This window comes from Aulonocara stuartgranti (genome assembly GCF_965226115.1).
Source record: "Aulonocara stuartgranti genome assembly, chromosome: 17".
In the NCBI taxonomy this organism is placed as follows: Eukaryota; Metazoa; Chordata; class Actinopteri; order Cichliformes; family Cichlidae; genus Aulonocara; species Aulonocara stuartgranti.
This window is the reverse complement of record NC_138953.1, coordinates 35,953,141-35,975,422: the sequence shown is the minus strand read 5'-3', so window position 1 is coordinate 35,975,422 and position 22,282 is coordinate 35,953,141. Positions and strand designations below refer to the sequence as shown.

At 38.4% G+C, this 22,282-nt stretch overlaps 1 protein-coding gene across 4 annotated transcripts in view; it reads left to right on the top strand.

The window, feature by feature from the left end:
- Positions 1-22,282, top strand: part of LOC309692387 (chemokine-like protein TAFA-5) — a 163,860-nt gene that overhangs the window by 74,410 nt on the left and 67,168 nt on the right. For all 4 annotated transcript variants that reach the window (XM_082510807.1, XM_082510808.1, XM_082510806.1 and 1 more), the window contains exon 2: positions 16,147-16,296. In XM_082510807.1, the coding sequence (XP_082366933.1) occupies positions 16,147-16,296 (150 nt within the window). The remainder of the gene's footprint in view (positions 1-16,146; positions 16,297-22,282) is intronic.

Here is a 22,282-nt window from a genome sequence, read left to right as displayed (position 1 = left end):
TTGTGCTTACAGTCTCGTTTTTTTTCCCTCAGGGAGACAAAAATATTAACTTTCAGCCTGGTGCGGCTGCCAACTTCCTGCAGCTAACGGCATATCCTGTCCATCACAGGGGCTACTTTGGATGAGTATCTTCTGAGTTCTCCGAGCCCAAACTTTGCATTTTCTCCATCTGTTTTTTCTTATTTGTTTTGTTGATATTATTTTGTGGAGATTCCTCAGCAAGAAGCAATATATTGCCAGGTCTTCACTTTACTGGTTTTGCAGGCTTGTTATTTTATTTTTTGTCTGTCTAAACATGAGGACACTGTTCCATTCCCCGTGTTGCACTATACTGTAGTGTTGTACTCCCTGGGGTCGTTTCCTTCCTTTTGTGAAAGAAGTACAGCGTTGCCTCTTCATATATTGACTCTCTGCTAAATAATTAAAAATGCTCAAGAACAGTTATCCTCTCCCAATGCTTGCTTCGGTCACCATCTTCAGCAAACTGGATTTTCACATGCACCTCAAACAGGCTCTGGCACTACACTAGCTAATACAAAATATGGATTTATTTGATTTGATTTTTTTGCTTTTAAGGGTTTGTGAACAATATTTTCCAAGGCCTGTTAAATAATTTTTTTCTCCAAATTGTCAGTGCCTTCAACAATACTTGCAAATATGGATAAATGTGTTCATCACATGGTAAAATAGCCTTTTCATGAAACCTGAAAAAAATGCCAGTTGTTCCAATGTCGGAGATTTGGTATGCCAAAAAAAAAAGGAGGTAGAAACAAACAAAAGAGCGCTCTGGCTGTTTTTTCACTGATAACTAGTCATGATAAATAGGGTTTTTGCGGATCTACCGACCTGACTTTTCTGTTTTCTCTGCTCACCCTGAAATACAGGAACAGAATTAATAAGAACTCACAAACAAGCCATTTTTTTTAACAAGTCCTGTTTTCTGCAGCTTTTACTTCCTTGTTCAGTATAATGCCGACTGCAATCGCAACACATGCCTACCTTGCTCATAACACCCCCCCCATCCCCCAACACACACAGTAAAAATGATGAGGACACGGGAGTACTGGTTTACTGTTACAGATAACTGTAACTAAACTCATTCAGTATGGTTACACCACTTATTAAATACAGTCTGTTGTGTTCCCTATTGGGCAATAAAATAAAATGCATGGTGCTCCAGGTATTATGTGTTAGTTCACATGGACTAACACATAAGACCTGGAAGGTAAATTATTACACTAGGGACTCCGCAACAGTTTGGTATCTATATATATATTCTGATTAACTTACAAACTGAAAATGGAGGGCAAACACAGTCAGAGTACCAAAAGGTGGATGAAAAAAGAGAAACAGTTGATCAGAGATAGGGACACGCGAAAACACAAAGATGGACATACCAGAAGACAGATGGGACTGAGAGAGGGCTGGCAGATGTGGCAGTGTGTATGTGTTTGTTTGTGCGCGTTGGTGTCTTTATGCTCCAGCTGAGCCTCAGCAGAGCGGCAACACAGAGGCCAACTTAAATGGGGAGTAGAGATTAAAGGCAGTGCTGAGGCCTGCAGCCTCTGTATTCAATCACCGCTCTCCCCAACATCCCAGCCTGCATGCTGATCAAGCCGAAGTGAAAGGAGCCATGCACCCTGCCACTCCCATACACCAGTGCCCAGACTGCACACTCCTGCCGTCATGAAATGCGACTTTAACTTTTCAATTAACATCAATACCATCACACTATATAAAACAGATTTTATTATTATATTACCATTATATCATTTTTAGGTTGTCTCAGTGTGCTGTGAAAGATATTACATGATTGATCATCTTTACATCTTCAATGTAACTGAAAGAAGATAAAACGTTGTGGAAAGAACCGTGCTTTCTCGTTAATACTTAAGCAGCCTATAAAGCCTCAGAGAATTGAGATAACTGAGCTGAATACTGTAGTTCAGGTGGGGGATTAGGAATGGATGGGATCCATAGGAGCGAATGTGGATGTGTGACCAGCCTGTTTCACTTTTCACTTAACAAACTCCAAGTTCATTTATATTTATGTGTCTTTGTCGAGGTTGCTTCTGCTTTAGATTCCCCTGTAGGAAGGGAGTTATTTATAGCTGAGTGTCACCTGTTGATCGCCACCGCAGTGTGCAGTAGATGGATGATTCATGTGAGATTAAACATTTTTGTTCTGAAACTTCTACTTCCCTGGAAACATAAGTCACTTTGAATTTTTGATTTTTTTTTTCAAACAATGAAGTTTAGCTTTGAGTTTTGACATAATGTAACAACAAGGAGGTGACCTTGGGCTGATAATATATAAAATTACATTCTTTTCACTTGATATAACATAATTATTAGATTATGTTATATTATTTGTTGGTAAAATGGTGATTCCACTTTTAAAGCTTTAGATGTGGTGGTATGTGTAATTGAAGATTAAACTGCAATATCCAGTAGAGTTATTACAACACTAGAATTTTAAACTTGATACCTATACACAGGACATATATGATACTCAATATCATTTTCAAAACCACAGAGTGAAGAAAAATGCAAAATAAAGATGTGCTGTAAAAAAAAAGTAGGTAGTTGGTACAAGCGTATTGAGCTATGTCAGTGTTTATTTCCTGTATTTCTGGTGACTTGGTACTTTGTGTTCAGTGCTGATCAAATAAGAGTTGTATGGTAGGCTGCTTCAGTCTGAGACATAAGTAATCATGTTATCCTGTTAAATTAACATTAGCTATCTTATGGATTTGCAGAATTGGTAAAACTTGCTGGCTAGCTTCAACATTAACCAACGTTGCCATGTGCATCGGCCAGGTTAATACATGTTTAAATAATTGTTTAAAAGTTTAGTTTTGCTGAAATTGGAGATTTGCTGACCGTATGAAATTCTTCATGAGGACAAGGGTCTCCGTTTTTAAGTCATTTTACCAAGTTCACTGTGCTACTAATGTGTATTCAGCTACTAGTGAGTGGAGGGCCTGTGTGCCTGCCCTTCAAATGAGTAGCTAATCCAATATTAATTTTTAATATTAATTAGTATCCAAGTACCAATATTTGCAGGAGAATGGGCCTATGTCCCTTTTCCGGGCTGTGTCGGGCTGGGCCTGGGTCCAGGGCGAGGCACTGGTAACCCTATCCAGGGCAGGGTGAACTGTTCCCTTGATGTTCTACTCATAGGGGTCTTCTGAATCACTCTTTGTCTGGTCCCTCACCCAGGACCAATTTGCCATGGGAGACCCTACCAGGGGGCAGAAGACCCCTGACAATATAGCCCCTGTGATCCCTGGGACACACAAACCCCTACCACCACGATAAGGTAGCGATTCGCTGAGGGGAAAACGGTCGATCTACATCCCTGCCCTCACCTTTGGTCACAAGCTGTGGGTAGTGACTGAAAGAACGAGAGCGCGGATACAAGCGGCAAAAATTAGCTTCCTCCGAAGGGTGGCTGGCCTCTCCCTTAGAGATAGGGGGAGAAGTTCAGCCAGAGTAGAGCCGCTGCTCCTCAACATCGAAAGGAGCCAGTTGAGGTGTTGCAGGCATGTCCCACTGGCAGAAGGCCCCGGGGCAGACCAGGACATGCTGGAGAGATTATACCTCTAGGCTGGCCTGAGAACGCCAGGCAAGCTGGAGGAGGTGGCTGGAGTGAGGGAGGTCTGGGCTTCTCTGCTGAGACTGGATATCCGGCCCTGATTAAGGAAAGATGGATGTTACGAATATTTCTGAGACCTAGTTATTTTGCCTATGTTCCAAGTAGGGAGCATAAGACAAGTATCACTGCATTCACAGAATTTTAGTATCAAAAGCTGCCATAAGCATTGGTTCTAGTGACATCCATAATATCAGCATGTAGTGCTGCACATACTTACAGCTAATTTCTAGCTAACTCTCAACTGTCTTTTTAGCATGTGTGTAATACACCAATAGTAAAAGTGTTTATAGTTATATTATGACAATTAAAGCTAAGTTCAAGCATTATTTAGTTATGGCACGTTTGTTTAAGTGTATTCCATATATATAGCCCAAGACAGAAATGCAAGCACATAAATGCCAAAAATTCCTGACTTCACACATTTTCTTTCCTTCGCAGACATTAACAGATTATGCCAAGAAGTCCTTCACATTAATTATAAAGCCTACTTGAAATAATTGTGCTTCCAGTTTTGTAGCCACTTAATGGTTGTGACAATCTCTGAGAAGCCCTCGAAATGGCTTTGCGAGATCACAAAATATAACATTGTCTAAGATTATCAAGAGCAGCAGACATTAGCTCACTTTGTGTTGCGTTTTAATCCACAACAAATAGAGTTTTTGTCTGAATTAGAGACATAAAGGGGCAAATACAAACACCTCCAGTTGACTAATCATACTTTCTGTTCTGCAGTTACATTTTTGAGTTGCATCACAGCACTGGAAGCACTTCCAGCAGCACTACAAAGACTTTGTGGCACCCTGATGCAGAAACATGAATCCATTACTTTTTCGTATGTTGTGACTGTGACTCAGAAGGTTAGTTTTTGTTTTCTCCTTTCACTGTAGGTCCACATTCTTCTTCACGTCACGTTCAAAAATGTGTCGGTGCTTTGTACGGAATGCAAAACATCTGCACGAGTGCACCTTTTTGAAGTTTGGATAAAGAGTTTTTCAAAAAAGGGCTTTTGTTCAACTGATATTTTGTTGGGGAAGACAGGTTATAAATCGTGAATATCCCTAGCGCCCTAGCGAGGGCCTCTGTCCATGTCAGTGAGAGAATATAAATAAGGGGGCTAGAGAACATTTTTATATAGGAAAATGAAGTGCAGTAACAAAGACGACCCAGTAATATGACAACTGTAGTCCATGGAATACATGCATGTGCAAAATGTATATAAGCTCTTACCAAACAAACTTAGTTATAGATACTATATTAAAGCATACATTCCAGATCTAATCAGGAGACTAACGCTGTCTGACATTAGATGCTTCCCCGAGGGGAACAGAACGACAGAAATGATTGGACTTTGACATGTTCTGGGTCTATAGTCTGCTAAACCATAGCAAGATTTAAGGGATTTCACCTGAACATCATTGCCCTGTTGTGACGTATCCTCAGGGCGAGAAAAAATGTGCTTTACTGCTTTAGTGAAGTAGCAGCATGTGTGTAAGCACATGAACTTTCCGGTGATATCGAGGCTTACAGTGTCTTATTTGTTTTACTTTTTCCCCCCCTCCATTTTAATTGATGGTCATTCATTGTTTCGCACCAACAACCTGTTATTAAGCAGAGTTCATTATTCTTAAACACTAACACTGGGGAAAAGAGGGTGCCTCTAGGGAAACACCATTCTTTATGGGCTTTACACAAGGTCACAGTAGGAAAAGGGGGTCCCTGCTTCATTATGTAGTTAATAGAAGAAAAGCATTTCATTTGTATCTTACTGTACTTGGAATGGGACCTCAGTAAGATTGTGAAATGTCTGATTTTTTTCTAGCAATAAACTGATTTATCACATCTTTGTTTTGTAAAAATAAATTACCACTTTTTGCTGAATTTAGAAAAAAATGTTAAAAGGGGTAAAAACAAACAAACAAAATAAACAAAACTGTCATCAAGACTTCTACTTTATTATCATAGTGTACTTCTATCTCCACATAAACCATAAAACCAAGGTAGCATTTTTACATTGACACACTCTGGAAGCCATTTTGGAAAAGCTGTGATTACTGCGTGGAAGAAGGTCATGGAGCGAGAGTGGAAATAGTGGTAGATTTAAGCAGTTTTTCTACTAAATTCTACTCAAATGTCTGACTTTTAATAATTTGTAATGTTATGAAAGGGTGTATTTGAACCCAAATATGATGGAGGCAAGCCTCATTTGCCATAATGAGTAATCAAATTTTAAACAGCATTAAATTACAGTATATAGACAAACGTTATGTACTTACCATTATGCACTGTTCCCTTTAAATGTATTACTGTATATGATGTTACATACATGGTCTAGGTAGCAACTGGAGCAAATACAAATCCTGTGTCCATTATTTGGACACTGTTTTTGGTTTTAGTAAAGACAACATCAAACAGAAAGACAAAAACGGACAACAAACAACTGTGTGATTAATAGTTTCAGTAACTGAAATCAATACTACGAAGCTGTTAAAAAGCTTTGAGCCCAATCATATTACTAATAAATAAATAATAAAAATTCCAGCTTTAGTATTTTAGCATACTGTACCTAGTGAACCCTGAGTGTAAGAAAAATATATGTGTGTATGTGTGATAATAATACACATGCACTGAAATCAAGGGAAAATGTCCATGTGAATGTGATTTTGATTTTAGATCATATAGCCCAGCCCTACTGTAAAGGCAAACTTCATGGCTAGAACCTTGAGTTTAATACACCAGTGACACGGTGGGACTGAAAACACCTGAACTGAAAGATTAAGAGTTGTGGCCCTGCCTATTTACAGTACTTTAGTCCATAAAATATAGTCAGAATTAAACTAGTTGTATTTTTTGTATTCATTTTCATTACAAATCTTCCTTTTTTTTCTTTTCCTTTTCAGTACACATTCGCCTCTTCCTAAAAGCTCAAAGTCATTCACTGTTTGGTGAAGCTAGAGACAAGATGAGAGAAAGAGAGCCTTTGTAAGGTTTACTTAGGTGAGCTAATTCAAGGGATATCATTAGCTTCCAATGTCTTCCGGTTGCTCAGGGTAGCTGGTGCTACTGTTAGTTTTCTTGAACAAAGTGAGAAACCATTTCAGCCAAACGTTCTCCATTGTGCGGGTCTAAAACTCATGTCCCCACAAGCCACAGTTGCTTTTTTTTTTTTTTTACTTTTTTTAAATTTTTTATTTAAATTATACAGACCCAATTCCAAAGCAGTTGGAACTTTGTCCATCCACCACTTTTCTTCTGCTTATCCAATTCAGGATCACCCTATGAGAAACCGTTTCCAGGCTCTCACAGAAAACTATTCAGACTCGTGGGCAATTCAAAGTCACAAATTAACCTAACTCCTGTATCTGCATGTCTTTGAACTGTGAGAAAAACAAGTGAGAGTTCCTCAGAGAGAACCCACATAGACACAGGCAGAACATGTAAACACAACACAGCCAGATTGTGGATTTGAGCCCACACCCTTTGTGTGGAAACATTGTGTAAAACTTAAATGAAAAGAATGCAGTGGTTTGCAAATCTTATAAACCTTCTTGTACTGGGTTGTTTTAATATATGCGGCAGATGTTATAGCTTTTTTTGTCAGAGAGAAACATTTTTTGTGTTGCTTATTTTTAATATTTCTTATATGTGAATATCGAAAAGCATGACAAATGTATGGCTTTTTTCTTTTTTAAGAGAAATGGGTCACAACTTCTAATCAGCCACCCTATGCAGGAGAGAGGCAGCTCTGATGTGACATCTGTGTGACACATTCCCAGTGTAAATGTTAACTGTTAATATTTACCTAGTATAATGTGGACCATGTTTGCCATTTCACTTTTGTAAATTAATATACTAACTTGTACTGATTAGCACATGGGTCATCACTGAGAGACTGACTGGAATTAAAAGCAGCTCTTTTTATGCTTATTATCTTGTGCTGGAAATTTTAGACATTGAGAACTAGGAGCAGAAAATTTATCTTCATGAGATTTGTGCAGAGCAGAGGCTCGACTTACTTAAATTTTCGTTATGGTTGCATGGCAATATTCAGTTAAGTATGTCTGAGTGCACATACTGTATGTAAGAAAGACAGAGAGGACGATAGAAGTCTGTCTCATGGTTATATCCTTGGCAATAGTTTGTGTGCTGCATTGTCTGCTTATATTCTTTCATGCATAATTGTATGTTTTAGTGTGTGTGTTTGTGCCTCAGTGCGACTGCTTCTTTGCTTGAACATTTTAGGGGAAAACGCAGCAAAGAAAAATCAAATCACTTCCACTTCCTCAAAGCAAGTGAAGCACTCATACAAGCTTGCTTCACCCAAAATAGATCGGCCAAGCTACAGTTCTTTTTCTCCCTCACTCTCTCTCTGCATGATGAAGAAGCGCTCCGATGAGAATTGTCCCCAGAACTTTCTCTGACTCATGGCAGCATAGATGAGGTATTAATAATTCCAAGGCTAACTTTTTATGAGTTTTTGGTCACTCTAGTCTAGTGTGTGTGTGTGTGTGTGTGTGTGTGTGTGTCAATCAGTTAGATTTTTCTGAGTTTATTTTAATTAAGTATCCAGAGCAAGTCAAAAAGTAGTTCAAGATATCAGCTGCCCTTAGGAAAAAGTAAAAAGAAACTAGGAGATTGGTTTAGATTAGTTTAACCGGAGATGGAGCAACCTAACAAGATTTGTTTTTATAAAAGATAATGAAATCTACCTTCCAACAATTATATTCTATTAATCAAATAAAATAATAGTAAGTGTATCTCTGTTTTTATTAAAGTTAATTGACTACTATGCTAATATGCTCCACGCCAATCAGAAACTATGGTTTACAGTATTGTTTTTAGAATTGATAATAGGTAATAATTTAGAATAGATTATTTAGATTCTAAAGACAGTGGATTGTTTTAGAGGAAATACAGCATGTGTCATGCTGGTTAGTAAGGTGGAAGTTGCTGGACGATTTTGGAGAGGATCAGGCTGTATGCCTTGATCTTGTATGTTTGTTGAGCCAAGCTAACTAGCTTAGCTAAACATGTTAGCTGAGCAGATGCGTTATGTTATGCTTGCTAAGCTAAAACCCTTTCACTTAAAACATAAAATGATTGTTGTTTTTTTATTTTTATTTTTTTAAATATGTCTTTCATTCTGACACTCCATCAGCTTTCTGCTTTTTACCTGAAGCTGTAATATCGTCTGCTCTGCTCTCCTTCCCGTCACACCACATGCTGTTCAACTTGCTCTTCCAGCCTTGATTAGGCTTGTTAAAAGGATTTGTTTAAAAGCTAGCCCATCAGGCTTTAGGGTAGGATGATGACACCAAGGTTCTACTAATGCTACATTTGGCTAAAACAGCGTATAGACTTGCAATGTTGGCGCTGGACTCTTTTGTCTCGATCCAAACAGCTGTAGTGATATAGTATTTAAGCCTGGCAATGTTTCACACTCACACTGTGACTTCTCCGAACAGAAATGGCAGTCTCCAACTAGCTTAAATGATGAGTATGTGAAAAATAATTTTTTGTTTAAACATTACATGTATTGCATATCTGCGTGTTAGCACTGTTGTAATTGCTTCACAGCTGCACAATATACACAAGTGACTTGGCTCCTTGGAGACACAATTACAACAATGTTTGCTTAATACACAAATCAATACTGCATGTATACATTTCAGCATTTAAGGTTCTTCCCCTTACACAGCATAATTTTAGCCATGCTAGTGAGATCACAGGGCTCCACAGATGCTGATGGTAGTCACTTGGTTGGTTCAAATGACAGCAAATGTGTGGCGACTCTAAAGAACTACAATGCTCCTGTTATCTCCTCCTAATACAGTTTTCAAGACTATTGCTTTGCCGCTAAATGTGTCCAATAACATCGTCCCAATGATTGTCTTTGAAATTTAAATGTGACTAAATATTTTTAAGGATAAGCTTTACATATTTTGTGCATTAAAAAGTGGGCTTCCAATTATATCTATCTGTTCCTGTATCCTGTTATTATAGTACAATCACAAGCCTACCTTCCAGTCAATCAGCGCTTAAAATGAGATCAAATTATTCTGGTTCCTAAGCTAATTATACCTTCTTTATAAACAGATATTTGGATATAAATATGCAAACTCTGTAGACTAATATTTTTGTGCTGTAAGGCACTTTATGATATTTATCTTGAAAGGTGCTATATATAATTTACAATCAGTTTATAATACCTGAAACATGATGCAGCATGTTATTTGAGGCAGCATGTATTAGTTTGCTTTAAAAAAAATCCCAATAATAATAATAATAGTAATAATAATGATTTAAAAAAATGCTAATTGTGTTTGCATTAGTAATTGATGGGACCATCTTTTCTCATATGCCACTGTGAGCAGTTAAGGTTTTATCCCCATGTACATCCCATTTATAATTTGTTTGTTGCACCGCCATTGTTAAATGGCTGAATTTCATTTACTACTTCAAATGTGTGCCGTGGTGTTCATTTACCATCCAGAGACATTTTGCAACTATTTTTTGCATGGGAGGACTCATCTTTCTTATGTACGCTGCCATGAGTATTACTGGAAAATGAGGGCTAATTAAAAACTCATTCGGTTAGACCGCACTTCAGTATCTCAGTAAATGTCATGTCAGAATGTGTTTTTGTGCTGCATTTACGAGGACACTCAAAAATGGTTCAGTAATAGCAGCTTCTTGTTTAGCACAGTATGCAATCTCAGCATGAGTCTAACACACTTTAGATTTTCAAAGGACCAAGAAAGAATAAGAAGAAGAGAAAAAAAACAGCAACCAAACTATACCAACCGTTCATAGCAAGCCTTAACCACACATTTATAAATATCTTAGACATTCAGATCAGCAGATTCTTAGAAGTAGCTTTTTCTTGCGTTTGGGTCTCTTGAGCAGGAAAACAAGACAAAAAATAATATATTTTTAAAAAATGAATGAAAAAGCACCTTCTGAAAAAGACGCAAAGCAAAAGATGCAAGCAGCAGGGGTCGAGTCAAGTCTTCCTGCAATGCCATGCTGGACATTTGTCAAATAGCCCTGTATGGCTGTGCAATTTTAATGTGCTGAATAGCGGGAAAAGGAATAATAAGACACAGGAGCATGTCAATAACATTACATTGCATTAAGTCATACACTGTGTCACATTCATCTTCTGCCACAGTCAGAGCCTTCATTTCACTCTAGGGTGGCCACACATACATTTTAATCAGGCATTTGGCTGGCCAAGTTGACAACTGCTCAACAACAGGAGCCGATAAGGTTGATGATGAATCATAGCACTACTAGTACAAGCTTTGGGCTTCTTTCTAAGGATTCCTTCCAGTTTCTGATTTTTTTTCTCCACTGTTTATGTGGCTATCCCCAAAAAGGGGATTACAGCTTCCTCTCGTCACGGTCCATTTTCTTCATGGGATGATTGTGAAAAGACTGCATCAGTGCATGTAATAAATTGTAAATGAACAATGATATTTCATATTAATTCTGAGAAATACAGAGTTTGTGTTGTGGACCAAATGTGCAGTTATGCTGTGGTGAGAGAGCCTTATCGGAGCTGTGTATCCTCTAACATTTCAACTTTTTCTGCAGATCCCCCAGGACCAGTGGGAGGAGGGATACTTTGTTGTGTTGGGGAGATTTGGTTCGGTTCATTTTTTTTATTCTTTGTTTGTTTAGCTTTGCTGTGTTTCACAGTGGCAGAGTCTGTCCTATCCTTGGCACTGTATTCTGGAGGCAGAGCCACAGGGATGCTTGGAGCAATTTGTTTTAGAAAAGAAGCAATGAAGTCAACTCCCACGTTATTGGGAGATAGAGACCAGCTTGTCTTCAAGTTCTCTTACATATTATCTGGAAAAACTGAAACACCTAGAACACTTGCATTTAGAACTTGTTTTGGCATTTCCCTAAAGACTTCTGTGAGATTCCCCCCAACTATCAAACAAATATCTTTCTGTCTGTAAAACTGTCTGCAGAAACAAATTCCTCAGGATGGCAACCCAGATACATTTTTAGTATTAACTTTTTATTATCATTTTTAGTAGCATATTAAGGATGCTTGCGGAAATTTGATTTAGAATTTATTGCAAGAATTCGAAAGTTGGACCATATTTTTACATTTTATTACTGGTTTAGTTATGGACTACTGTGAAATCTGAGGAAGATATTTGTTATTATTAAGGATTAATTACTTACTGTGGACATACCTGTGGAGCTGTGTTTCTGGTGTTAGTGCTAACTGGTTAACATCTAATATGATGAATGAAGAAGGTGAATATAATACCTGGCCAACATCAAACTGCTTTCTAAGCATGTTAGCGTGTGTATAATGGCTTTTAACTCTTCTCATTAAAGTCTTGCGTCAGCTGGCATGGATGAATTATCTTAACATTGACCAAACTCCATGAAACACATTTGTTACACTTCAATTTAAAAGTGAAATTGTTTTTGAGTTTTACAGCCATAAAATGTGTTCAAACGTGCACAGAAATTCAACCCGTTGAATAATTTGACAATTTCAATTCAAGGCCTCAGTCACACAAGCCTAGATACTCATCAACTACCCCCTGGAAAAATGTGTATTTCCCGGTCAGTTGGTGAATGTTTGCTTGTCACATAAAAGGTACTGCGCACAAAAACATCCTTGTGATTGCTTTGGTCGCAAGCAGATTGCTGGGGTGCCTATTGTTGGATTGAAAATGGCAACTTGTCTACATAGATTTGCTAACTAACCAGTGAGCTGTAATGAAACTTGAACAAACTGCAACACAATTTGATAATGGAAACCATTAATCTTCAAAGTAAAGGTTGTGCCTTACGTTGAAACCAAAATGTTTTAGAAAGTGAGCAGTGTGTGTTTCTGATTTGTGCTGGACTGTTAGCGGTTCGTAGTTGGCAAGAGTTTGGAGACAAGCCTGCGTCTTCCATATAAACTAAGGCTGACCATGACAAACTGCTAGCAACCAAAACAATTGCAAGGTTTTCAGTACAACTAGCAACTTCAACTAGCTCGTTTTGGCCAATGTCACCTAGCAACAGCAAAGAATTTTAGATTTGGGGGATACACATTTTTTTCTTGGCAACCAGTGGTTACCGTGGAGTTACTGACCGGTCTTTACTCCATGTGTGATTGGGGCTTACATATGAATGTGTCAGATCTAAGTTGTAACTTACGCTTTAACCCCTTTAAATTTATGCTGCAAGCTTCTATGCAACCTGAAATGCACCTCCTGAGAAATGTAACTACACGTCTCGTCGACGCATACCACAACAAATTAAATGGTGTGGAAAGTTGCACTGTAGGAATAAAAAGAGCTTGCAGTTAGTATGTAAGTTGGTTTGCCACAGTCTAAGTGGGAAGTCTAAATCAAGCTTTAGTCATCAGTTTTAGCAACCTCCAGCAAACACTTGAAGTCCTTGAAGCTGCTCAAGGACTACTCATTTTATCCTAGCGACCAGTTGTTGCCAAGCAATTCCTGACCAGTTTAAAGGTCTGTTTCAAAGTTTTAAAGGTATATAATCCAACAGTTAAGATCAGTGTCAGCAGCTCAAAAATATACATTTAAATAAAACATGAAATATTTTTCTCTGTCCTATTTAGCTTCATAATGTGAGTAAGGAACTGTTTCGTTTTAACCTCAGTTTAAAATGTGAAGATTCATCGTCATACCAAGAAGTAGTATACTTTACACGGCAAGACAACAACATAAAACAGATATTAATTCAGTTTCCTGACAGCTACAGCTGTGGTGGCAAGAGCAAGACCCCTGTTTGATGAAACATAGTCAATTAATGAGCTCCATCGACTCAAAATAGACCAACAACAGAGGATCGCAGCGTCAAATCAGCCACAGTCTCTGAACTTGTTGACTTCGCACATGGTAACTCGGTGGCACAGTGATTCACAAGATTGCATAAGACAGATCTAAACAGTCTGTCCAGCGTCTTGCGATGGAAGAGTTCCAAAAGAGGAAGCAGGAAGAAGGCAGTGAGTAGCATTAAGATGCGCATAGATGTAAATACACATACAGCAGTTCAGACATCATTATCCGACATCAGGCATTAAAGATAGAATAGATGCAAGAGGTATGTTAAGTAAGAAGGCATGAAAGAGAAGAAGAGCAAGTGTGTGTGTGTGTGTGTGTGTGTGTGTGTGTGTGTGTTTCGATGGGGAAGGGGCGCTTCATCTCACTGCAAAACATTTCAGACAGTGAATTTTGTTGGCATGCCTTTCTGAGCAAAGGCATCTTGTGTTAATTTATCTTTCTGCACATCTCTAATCACGTCTCCTGTCTTCTTTGTAGAGTTGTATTTATAGATATAATAAATTGTATACCAATAACGCCTGGTAACTGGCTGCATGCACACACAAACAGACACACAGACAATATAGGTGGACATGGGTAATGATGGGTGCTGTTCTTAATTACATCGATAAAGTAGTTGAAATAATTGGCCACTTTGATCTGGTACTTAATTTGACATTTATTGGAGTACAGTACTTTTACTTTGACCCTATATTTGACAAGTGAACCATCAAATGCATCTGCCTGGGCAAATACCAAATTTGTGTTACTTTTCCAAGTGGGTTAGCTAATTCTGCATTCGTTTATCAGTGACCTGCCAGCTCCTTGGAAGCAGTCGCAGTAGTTTTGCAAAGCATTTTTCACACTGTGTTTCTGACATTTTGGACAGAAGTAGCACTTCTGCCAAAATAATTTGGCTTGTTTCAGCAGAAAATATGTCAGGAGATGTTTTAAGCTTGTTTTCACTCGTTTGGGATATAATTTTTTGGTGTCAGCAAAACACACAAAAATGTGAAACAAAAGAAGAATAATTAAATTATTAAAAGGTTAAACTATTAAACTGAAGAATGTCCGTGACTGGTAGGGGTGTGTTGTTTCAGGTATCACCAGTGAGAAGATTAATTCCAGGAATTTGTTTGAGTAACGGATCCATGTGTCTGAACCCTTACCCATTGCTAAAACACTACAGCTCTGTCTAATTCTCAGAGACAACGTTTTGTTACATCAATTAATTTTTGAATATCTGTCTTCTTATATAAATATATTAATTAAAGTGCAGCATAATGCTACTTAATCAACGTTTGAAGGTACTGAACACATGCAAACCTATATCCATAGACATATTATTCAAATAGCACATGTAAGAGTATAGCAAGCTAAATATTATATGCACACAGCCGTGTTCTCAGTGTGTGTGACCATGGCCACCGCAGGTACCTGCATGTGGATGAATCCTGATAGATCCCCATTACCCTGGGTGTGACCCCTCGCCGCTCAGTTCATTAAGCTAGCCACCCAAGTGTTCGCGACTCAAGTCCAGATTTAATCACAACTTCCATCCTCTTGCCAATCACAATTAGATCCCGATAAGCCTCTCCAAGATGGCATCCGAGGGCCTCCACACACAGATAAAGGTTAATTTGCGAGCAGCAAGGGCCCAGCTACAAGGCCAAAGGTCGCCTGATTGAATACATGGAAGGATATGTCTGTGTGTAAGACAGTGGGGCTTGGCAGCAATTACAAAGTTCATCAGTATTCATGCGTTTTATTCATGGGTAATGGGAACATTACCTTCAAAGAGGTGCACTGATTGGATGTGGCCCTTAATGGGAAATAGCTCATGGGTAGTCTTTAGGTGGCTGAAATTTAAAAGTAATTTCTCCACCATTGTCTTTTAAAGTCAGCCCCATTACAGTGTCCCTCTGCTGGCTTGTGAGCGGTTCCAGTGGAGATGTCGAGGGCTAAGGATCTCAGGCCTGTCAAACCTTAATGAACGCAAATCGCTTTCACGGTGAAAGAGGCAAAAATGGTATTCCTGCTGATGTGGTTAAAATCAGTTAAAGGAAAGTAGATTTTTCATCTAGCCCTTTCACATCTCCAATCTGTTTATTCAAGTTAGACACCGCAACGTCTCTTAGAAAAAGAAAGTTGAATTCGTGAGCAATTAAAAGGACATCAAGAGGTGCACACTTTCACCAAGGCCGGTGCTCTGTCTTGTAAATGTAAATAGAAGAACCTGGATGTGCTCCATCATTGAACCTTGCTCTTACTCCTCTCTAGCTTTTATTAAACCCAGCACTAAAATCACACCTGCCTGTACTTCAGCAGGGGAATAAAGCATCTACTTTCCAGGATACAACCGGTACAGCACAATGAGTCTTACCTTTCTGAGGTTAAATGATCTTAGCATGCATATTAATATGTCTAGAGTCTTTGCTAAAGATAAGGACATTTCAGAATGCACACATGCACTAGTTGTTCTCATAAGACCTGACACTACAAATTAGCTATTGTTAACCTGCTGCCCTGTCAGCTGAGCTACCAAGGATTTAAAAAAAAGTTCTACACTGCTGAACATACAACATAACACAAATTTAACAGAAGAGACAGAGTCATTTATTTTGCCCTGTTTATGATTTCATCTTTCTGACCTCGTGTCCTGTGGTGCAATGTCATTTCCAGGCCAGCTGGCAGCGGGGACATGTGAGATTGTGACGCTGGACAGGGACAGCAGCCAACCACGGCGGACCATCGCCAGGCAGACGGCCCGCTGTGCCTGTAAGAAGGGCCAGATCGCTGGAACTACAAGAGCTAGACCCGCCTGTGTGGACGGTAAGAGAGAGGGGCAGGGGCAGGGGTAGATTCTGACTTAGCTTTGCTGTCATTAAGAGTGAAAACTACTCAGACATGAACACGATTTTCCTCCGGGTTGTTTGGCTTTTACATTGAATTGTGTTTTCCTTGAAGCATGTAAAGAAAATTGAATGTAAAATTAAGCCATATCCAAGCGTAGAAAACTGCATCAACAGTCTCGGGGCAGCTAGATTTTCGCTGTTTTTTAGTTAGGGCTTAAGGTGGATAAACCTACAGTGTGGAGCAAAGTGGATCACAGGGCTTTCTTTATGTTAGTAAAACCTGCACTAAATCTTTTTTTCTGTTTCATCTTTAAAAAAAAAAAAAGAAGAAGAAGAAGCTCCAGGGGTGTTTCTAAATCCCTCACCAACAGATGGACTTATTTTTCAAGGAAGAGTGGCACTTCCTGTGTAATAATGTCAGTTTTAGTCCAACCAGAGTTCTTATTGTTATTGATATTATTAATAGAGAAGAAAAGCAACATTTGTCATGTGGAAGCAAAAATGAAAGCTGCTTTAAGCTCTCTAAATGTGAGTGCTTGCTTAATTTCTCAGGCTGCTTTATCCTAATAATAAGATCCAAAATAATAAGACTGTCATCTTTAGATCAAGCAATTTGAAGTCGACATCTGTGGTTATCTGCTTATATGAGCTGCAATTTCAAAAAAAGAGAACATTTTATACAGTTGCACAAGATAAAGCCAAACTCTGGAAAATGCCCCGAGTGGAGGCTATTTAGTGGTCATGTAAATTTCTGTCACTCTACGGTGATGCAAAAATCTAAATACACTGAAATGTTCTGGGAGAGTGTAATACGTGCAGACATCTTGCAGATGAAGGAATTCTTAATGTTGACTGTCAGAGACTTAGAGACAGTTATTCTAAACAAATACAAGTAGCTACATGATATAAGCAGAACCGATATTAGCTATTTGACAAGCAATTTGCAATAGCTGATTAATAAAAATATAAAAAGATGTTAGAAACATTGGTTAACAATGTTACAAGTGTTGATTTTGCATATTTTGTCTGCCAGAAGATCGTCTGCAACTTTCATGTTGACATCAAATATGAACTGCATTGTTAAATCATCTTAGTAAGGACCCATAAATAACTATGCATACAAATGTTGGAGAAATGTTTTAATATTTTGTGTTTCTGAAGAAAAGAAGTTTGGCTGATACATCAGATTTTTACATCACCAGATATTGGTCCTTACAATCCTATATAGTCGGGCAGTAGTTTCCTTATCCAGTTGAGTAAAAAGCCAACTGTGTTTCACTGAGCTCAGTAGCATAGAAATAGCAAAGTCAGCTGCAGCAATTACACGAAGAAAAATGCTAACATTCATATTTCAAGTGGGAAGTCATCACTGTAAGCGTTGTTATTACAAATCTTGACATAACTGAACTTTTTATTACTGAGATACAACACATAATCTCTGCATTTCCTGAATAAAAGATTAAGAATCCTCACCTTGCAAAAAGCTCTCCAAAATATCAGCATAACTAAACTAAAACATCCCCTAAATGCTAAGTGCTCACAATGTGTTTTCAGATGGTAAATGCATAGTTTTCAATGGACAGCCAAAAGGGAGAGAAATGATCATTACAAAGAAAAGAAACTTAATGGTTGTTTACAGTAGAAAAGGGCTCATTAGTTGTTGCCCAGACATCTTCGCATACATTTATTTAACGAGGGGAAGCTTGAGCTTGGTCATCTCGAAGCTTTTTCTCGTTATCACCATTCTGGCTCCATTACATCTCAAAGAATTTTAAGAAATGAGGTATCTTCACTGCAGCCCCATGGCCTTTTACTCTCTCTCATGATGTGGCCTCTACACATTGAGGGAGGGGAGGTTGTGTGCTCAGGTGAAGGCAGAACAAATGGCTCTATTATCAAGAAAGACCTGCAGTGAACTGTAACTGTGGATGTCTTGTTTTGCCTGTTTTTCAACTGTGCCTTCACAGTTGTATGCCTGGTTAGAGGAGCTACATATCCTCAGTGCTCTGTTTGACTGTTTTTTACCTGCTGATCTCATGAAGAGACGGCTTTGAACCGTCTTTAAATGGACTGAACGTTAATACCAATTTGTTCAGCAGACAGGAGTCAACATGACATTCGAAATCTGGTCTTTCTCCAAAATCATTTTCTTCCTGTGGCTAAACTGCTTCACACTGAGCTGCGCGTGTTTCGTTTCAAGGAAGTTCCGATCTTATTGACATAACCGCTCGCGCTGTGGAGGCACTTCACTTTTGCCATTAAATAAGCGGTATGCATGTTTCATAAATCCTCAGTATCTTGATAACATCAGGAAGTATTTGTCACAACGTGGACTCCATGGCGCATGGTGGCATTTTGTGTAGGCTAGATATGACTCTTATTCAAGAGAGCTTAAGCTTATCAGCTTGCCTCAAGAGACCCGTGGAGGTGGATGCCAGGTATAACCAACTACTGAAAAAAAAAAAAAGAAGACCGATAGTGTGCATATGCGCTACATACATTAACAGGGGAACACTGTGTCATGGAACTTTTTTCCTTTTCAAAGCACATTTCAATTCGAAGTGCTCAACACAAAGCATGAAGAAGCTGTTTTGACCATTGTATTTAGGTGTGTAATTACTTATCCTATATGCATAATTTATTTAACCATTAAGCAATTAAGTACTCTGTTGAAAGCTCTAGGCTTTACTGCATTTTTGCTTTTGCAACTAAAATAAACTAGAATTCCTACCTATGTAAAGTGTGATGATTTTCCCCTCAGTCTTCCTGTTTCTTCTTCATACTATAGCTATAGATGTAAAAATTCTGCAATCAGTGTTACGTACTGTAGACTCAGATCTATCCTCCTCCCCAAATTAGAGAGGATAGGCCTGCAGTAAATGTAACAACTTATAGTAAATCCACAAAAGCAAGGTATGTATCTGTATGCACTGCATGTAGGTTTAGTGGTTCATTTTGCAGGTAAACAGCATATACCCGCATCTGTGCAGGAGGATTTTACTATGATCTTAAAATAATTAAAATTAACACACAGCTGATGATTTTGCATGCAATATGTGGCAATTGCTGCACACAGGGGACTTTGCAGGCAGTGCCTCCTGCCAGCCATTATAAAGCTTTATACAACATAATAAAACAACCTACATAATAATCCCTAAATCCCCTAAATAACCTGAGATTTGAAATCTTCTGCTAACTAAAATAAAAGCATCAAGCATTTTAAACGCATGATGGTGCGTTTTTGTATTTGGTTAAAGGTGTGTGTACATGCACGTGTGACTGAATTGAATGTTTGGTTTCGAGCATGCCCGTACGCAGATGCACATCTGTGTACATATTTTTCTGTCAGATAGTGATTTATCAGTTTCCTTCCATAATGTCACGTTGTTTCCTGTCAAAAAACTGACACCCATACACAGACACACAAGCGCTCAAGCACACACAAACACACACTTCTTTATTGCTGTTCATATTACAAAATCTCACAGCTTGATATTATTGCCATGCAAATTTGAGGCGCTTGTCTCCACAAATGCAATCTTATTTGTTTTATATTCAGACTCACACTCGGCTCACTTTGGGAACATTGAAAAAGAGAGCGGGTGGAGGGTGACGGGCGGGGAGGGATGCTGACAGAACAGACCACAAATGCCACAAATGGGATTTCAATCAGTTTTAATCTACTTGAGTCCTTGAGGTCTGCGCTCTGTTGTAATATGCCTTTGCCTTGGCTGACACGATCGGTGTCCTTCATGCTTCAGACTCTGTTCACATCGGTCATTCCATGCATACAGGATAATCCATAGCTCCGTCAACAGCCTTAGACTGTTTCTGTTTCTCGGACAGGACCTGGAAGATGAAAAAAAAAAGACAGGGAAAGCTGTAGTGGCATTGATCCTGAAGAGCCATCCTCTGTTGTTGTGCATTTCCCATCTTCCACTTGCTCTGTGTGTGTTTATTGCTTTGAGGAGGTGAAAGTAGGAGATAAGCCGTCAACATGATAAGCTTTCTGTTGTCGCGCTGTTTGATGCACGAGTCAGTAAGGGAACGTGCTTTGAGAAAATAAAACAAAACCCTGCAGAATTACATATGTGGCATAAAATGCTGTCTTTCTCTGACCCTTTCCATTTCACATTTTGTTCTTTCCCTCTTCTTCTCCTCTTTGCTTTTTTTTTTCAATTGTCTCTGTCACGCGCTGCAATAGTGTCTTTCTTCAATGGCTCTGGCTATTTGAGGCCTGAATCACACCCTAGTGTTGCATAAGTACACCCTTTAGTAGCTACAATTTCATGCTCTTGAGCCTTTTTACATCTGTGCTTGATGATTTTTAAGAGAGCTGATAATAATTCTTTTTATGAGGCTGAGAGACCAAGAGATACTATTAGAGAGAAACAATGTTACCTACCCAGACTTGCTGCAGGCGTGAGGGGGCTACAGAGTGAGCCAGAGACTTGGAGGAGCTTGTTACAGGTGGAGTGTGGTGGTGGTAACAGTGGTAGCTCAGCAGGGAGCCCCTGCCTCAGGTGAATGTGCTTGTGTTTGATTTTGTTTGGCTGAAATGATGACATTGATTCAATTCAAGCATATACTGTTATGTCCAACAATAAATGTGCAAACCTCTTTCGGAAACCTATTTAGCCTGGAATTGCAGAAACAGTGAGTGACATGATCGAGCCGTGTGCTAACATCATGGCTAGACCAAACGTCAGTCCTCTTTGATATAAGCTGACATTTTTTCCAATCTTTTCAGACTAGAATGAGCGTGTCCCACTAACCAGTACAAGAAAAACTTCAAAATTTCTGTCCTTATTTCTATATAACTACATCATCGTTGAGTTTCACAAGCCATTTTACATTCCACCCTGATTTTAAAAGTTGCTTGACATTAGTGTGAGTGAAGTCTTATGTCTCTTAGGAGTGAGTAGTTTCAATTTAATGGTCAAAAATGTATTAGAACACAACAAGAAACACTTTTTAAAATCTACTTTTTCAGGTTCCAGTGTATTGGCGACAGGGTTGTTCAACAACACAGCGCACAGCTAAAATATTTCATAAAAAGTGCACTTTTGATGAATGACCTGGAATAATAAATTTTTTTTTTGGTGGTTTTGTATTTCAGAATATTTTATTAATCCCAGAAGATTTTTTAAAATTACCTGTAACATTCACGTTTTTTTATGTCTACTTACTTACTGTAATTGTTAAATTCACATAATGGATTTAATGTAAACTGTGACTCGACTGTGGACACATTACCTTGCTATATATAGTTAAAGAGCAACATTACTTTGCACACTGGTCAGATGTCTCCACTGTTTTATAGAGATGCACTAATTTTCTTGACTCATTCCGATTTCCAGTTTTTTCAGTATTGCCTTGGAAATACTGGTTTTTGCAGATTCCAAGAACTGTAACTGGCAGCATTTACAAGTAAAAATAACCTTTTCTTTCATGAAAAATTTTATTTTCTTAATAAAAGAAATTATGAAACTCTGCAAAGACTGCAGGATTTTCTGTCAACTGAAAATAAAGCACTCTGCCGATTGAAAGAGGTACGGATAATAAAAAGATGCTATGTGCTTCACTGTTACCTAACATATTTTACCTCAAAAATCAAAAGCAGGTGGAAAAGATTTATATGACAAAATAAATGTCATTTACTCACATTTTTCCCAGTCTGTTTATTAATTCCAGTCACTGAATTTTAACTCATCTGAGCTTTTGCTAATACCGAGGCTGCTGGCTTCTGGCTGGCTTCGAATTCTGGATAGTGTTAATGGTAGTGTTAGGATAGAGTCCGTTTTTTTTCCAGATTGATTAAAGACACATTTTTTTAAAAAACATTATTGAATGTTCTAATTAACTTTATATATATGTTATATTAAGAAATGTAAATGTGTTAAGACCGATTAAACTACAATCATTTTTTAAAAATACTGTTCCTATTTTTTTGTACTACTGTT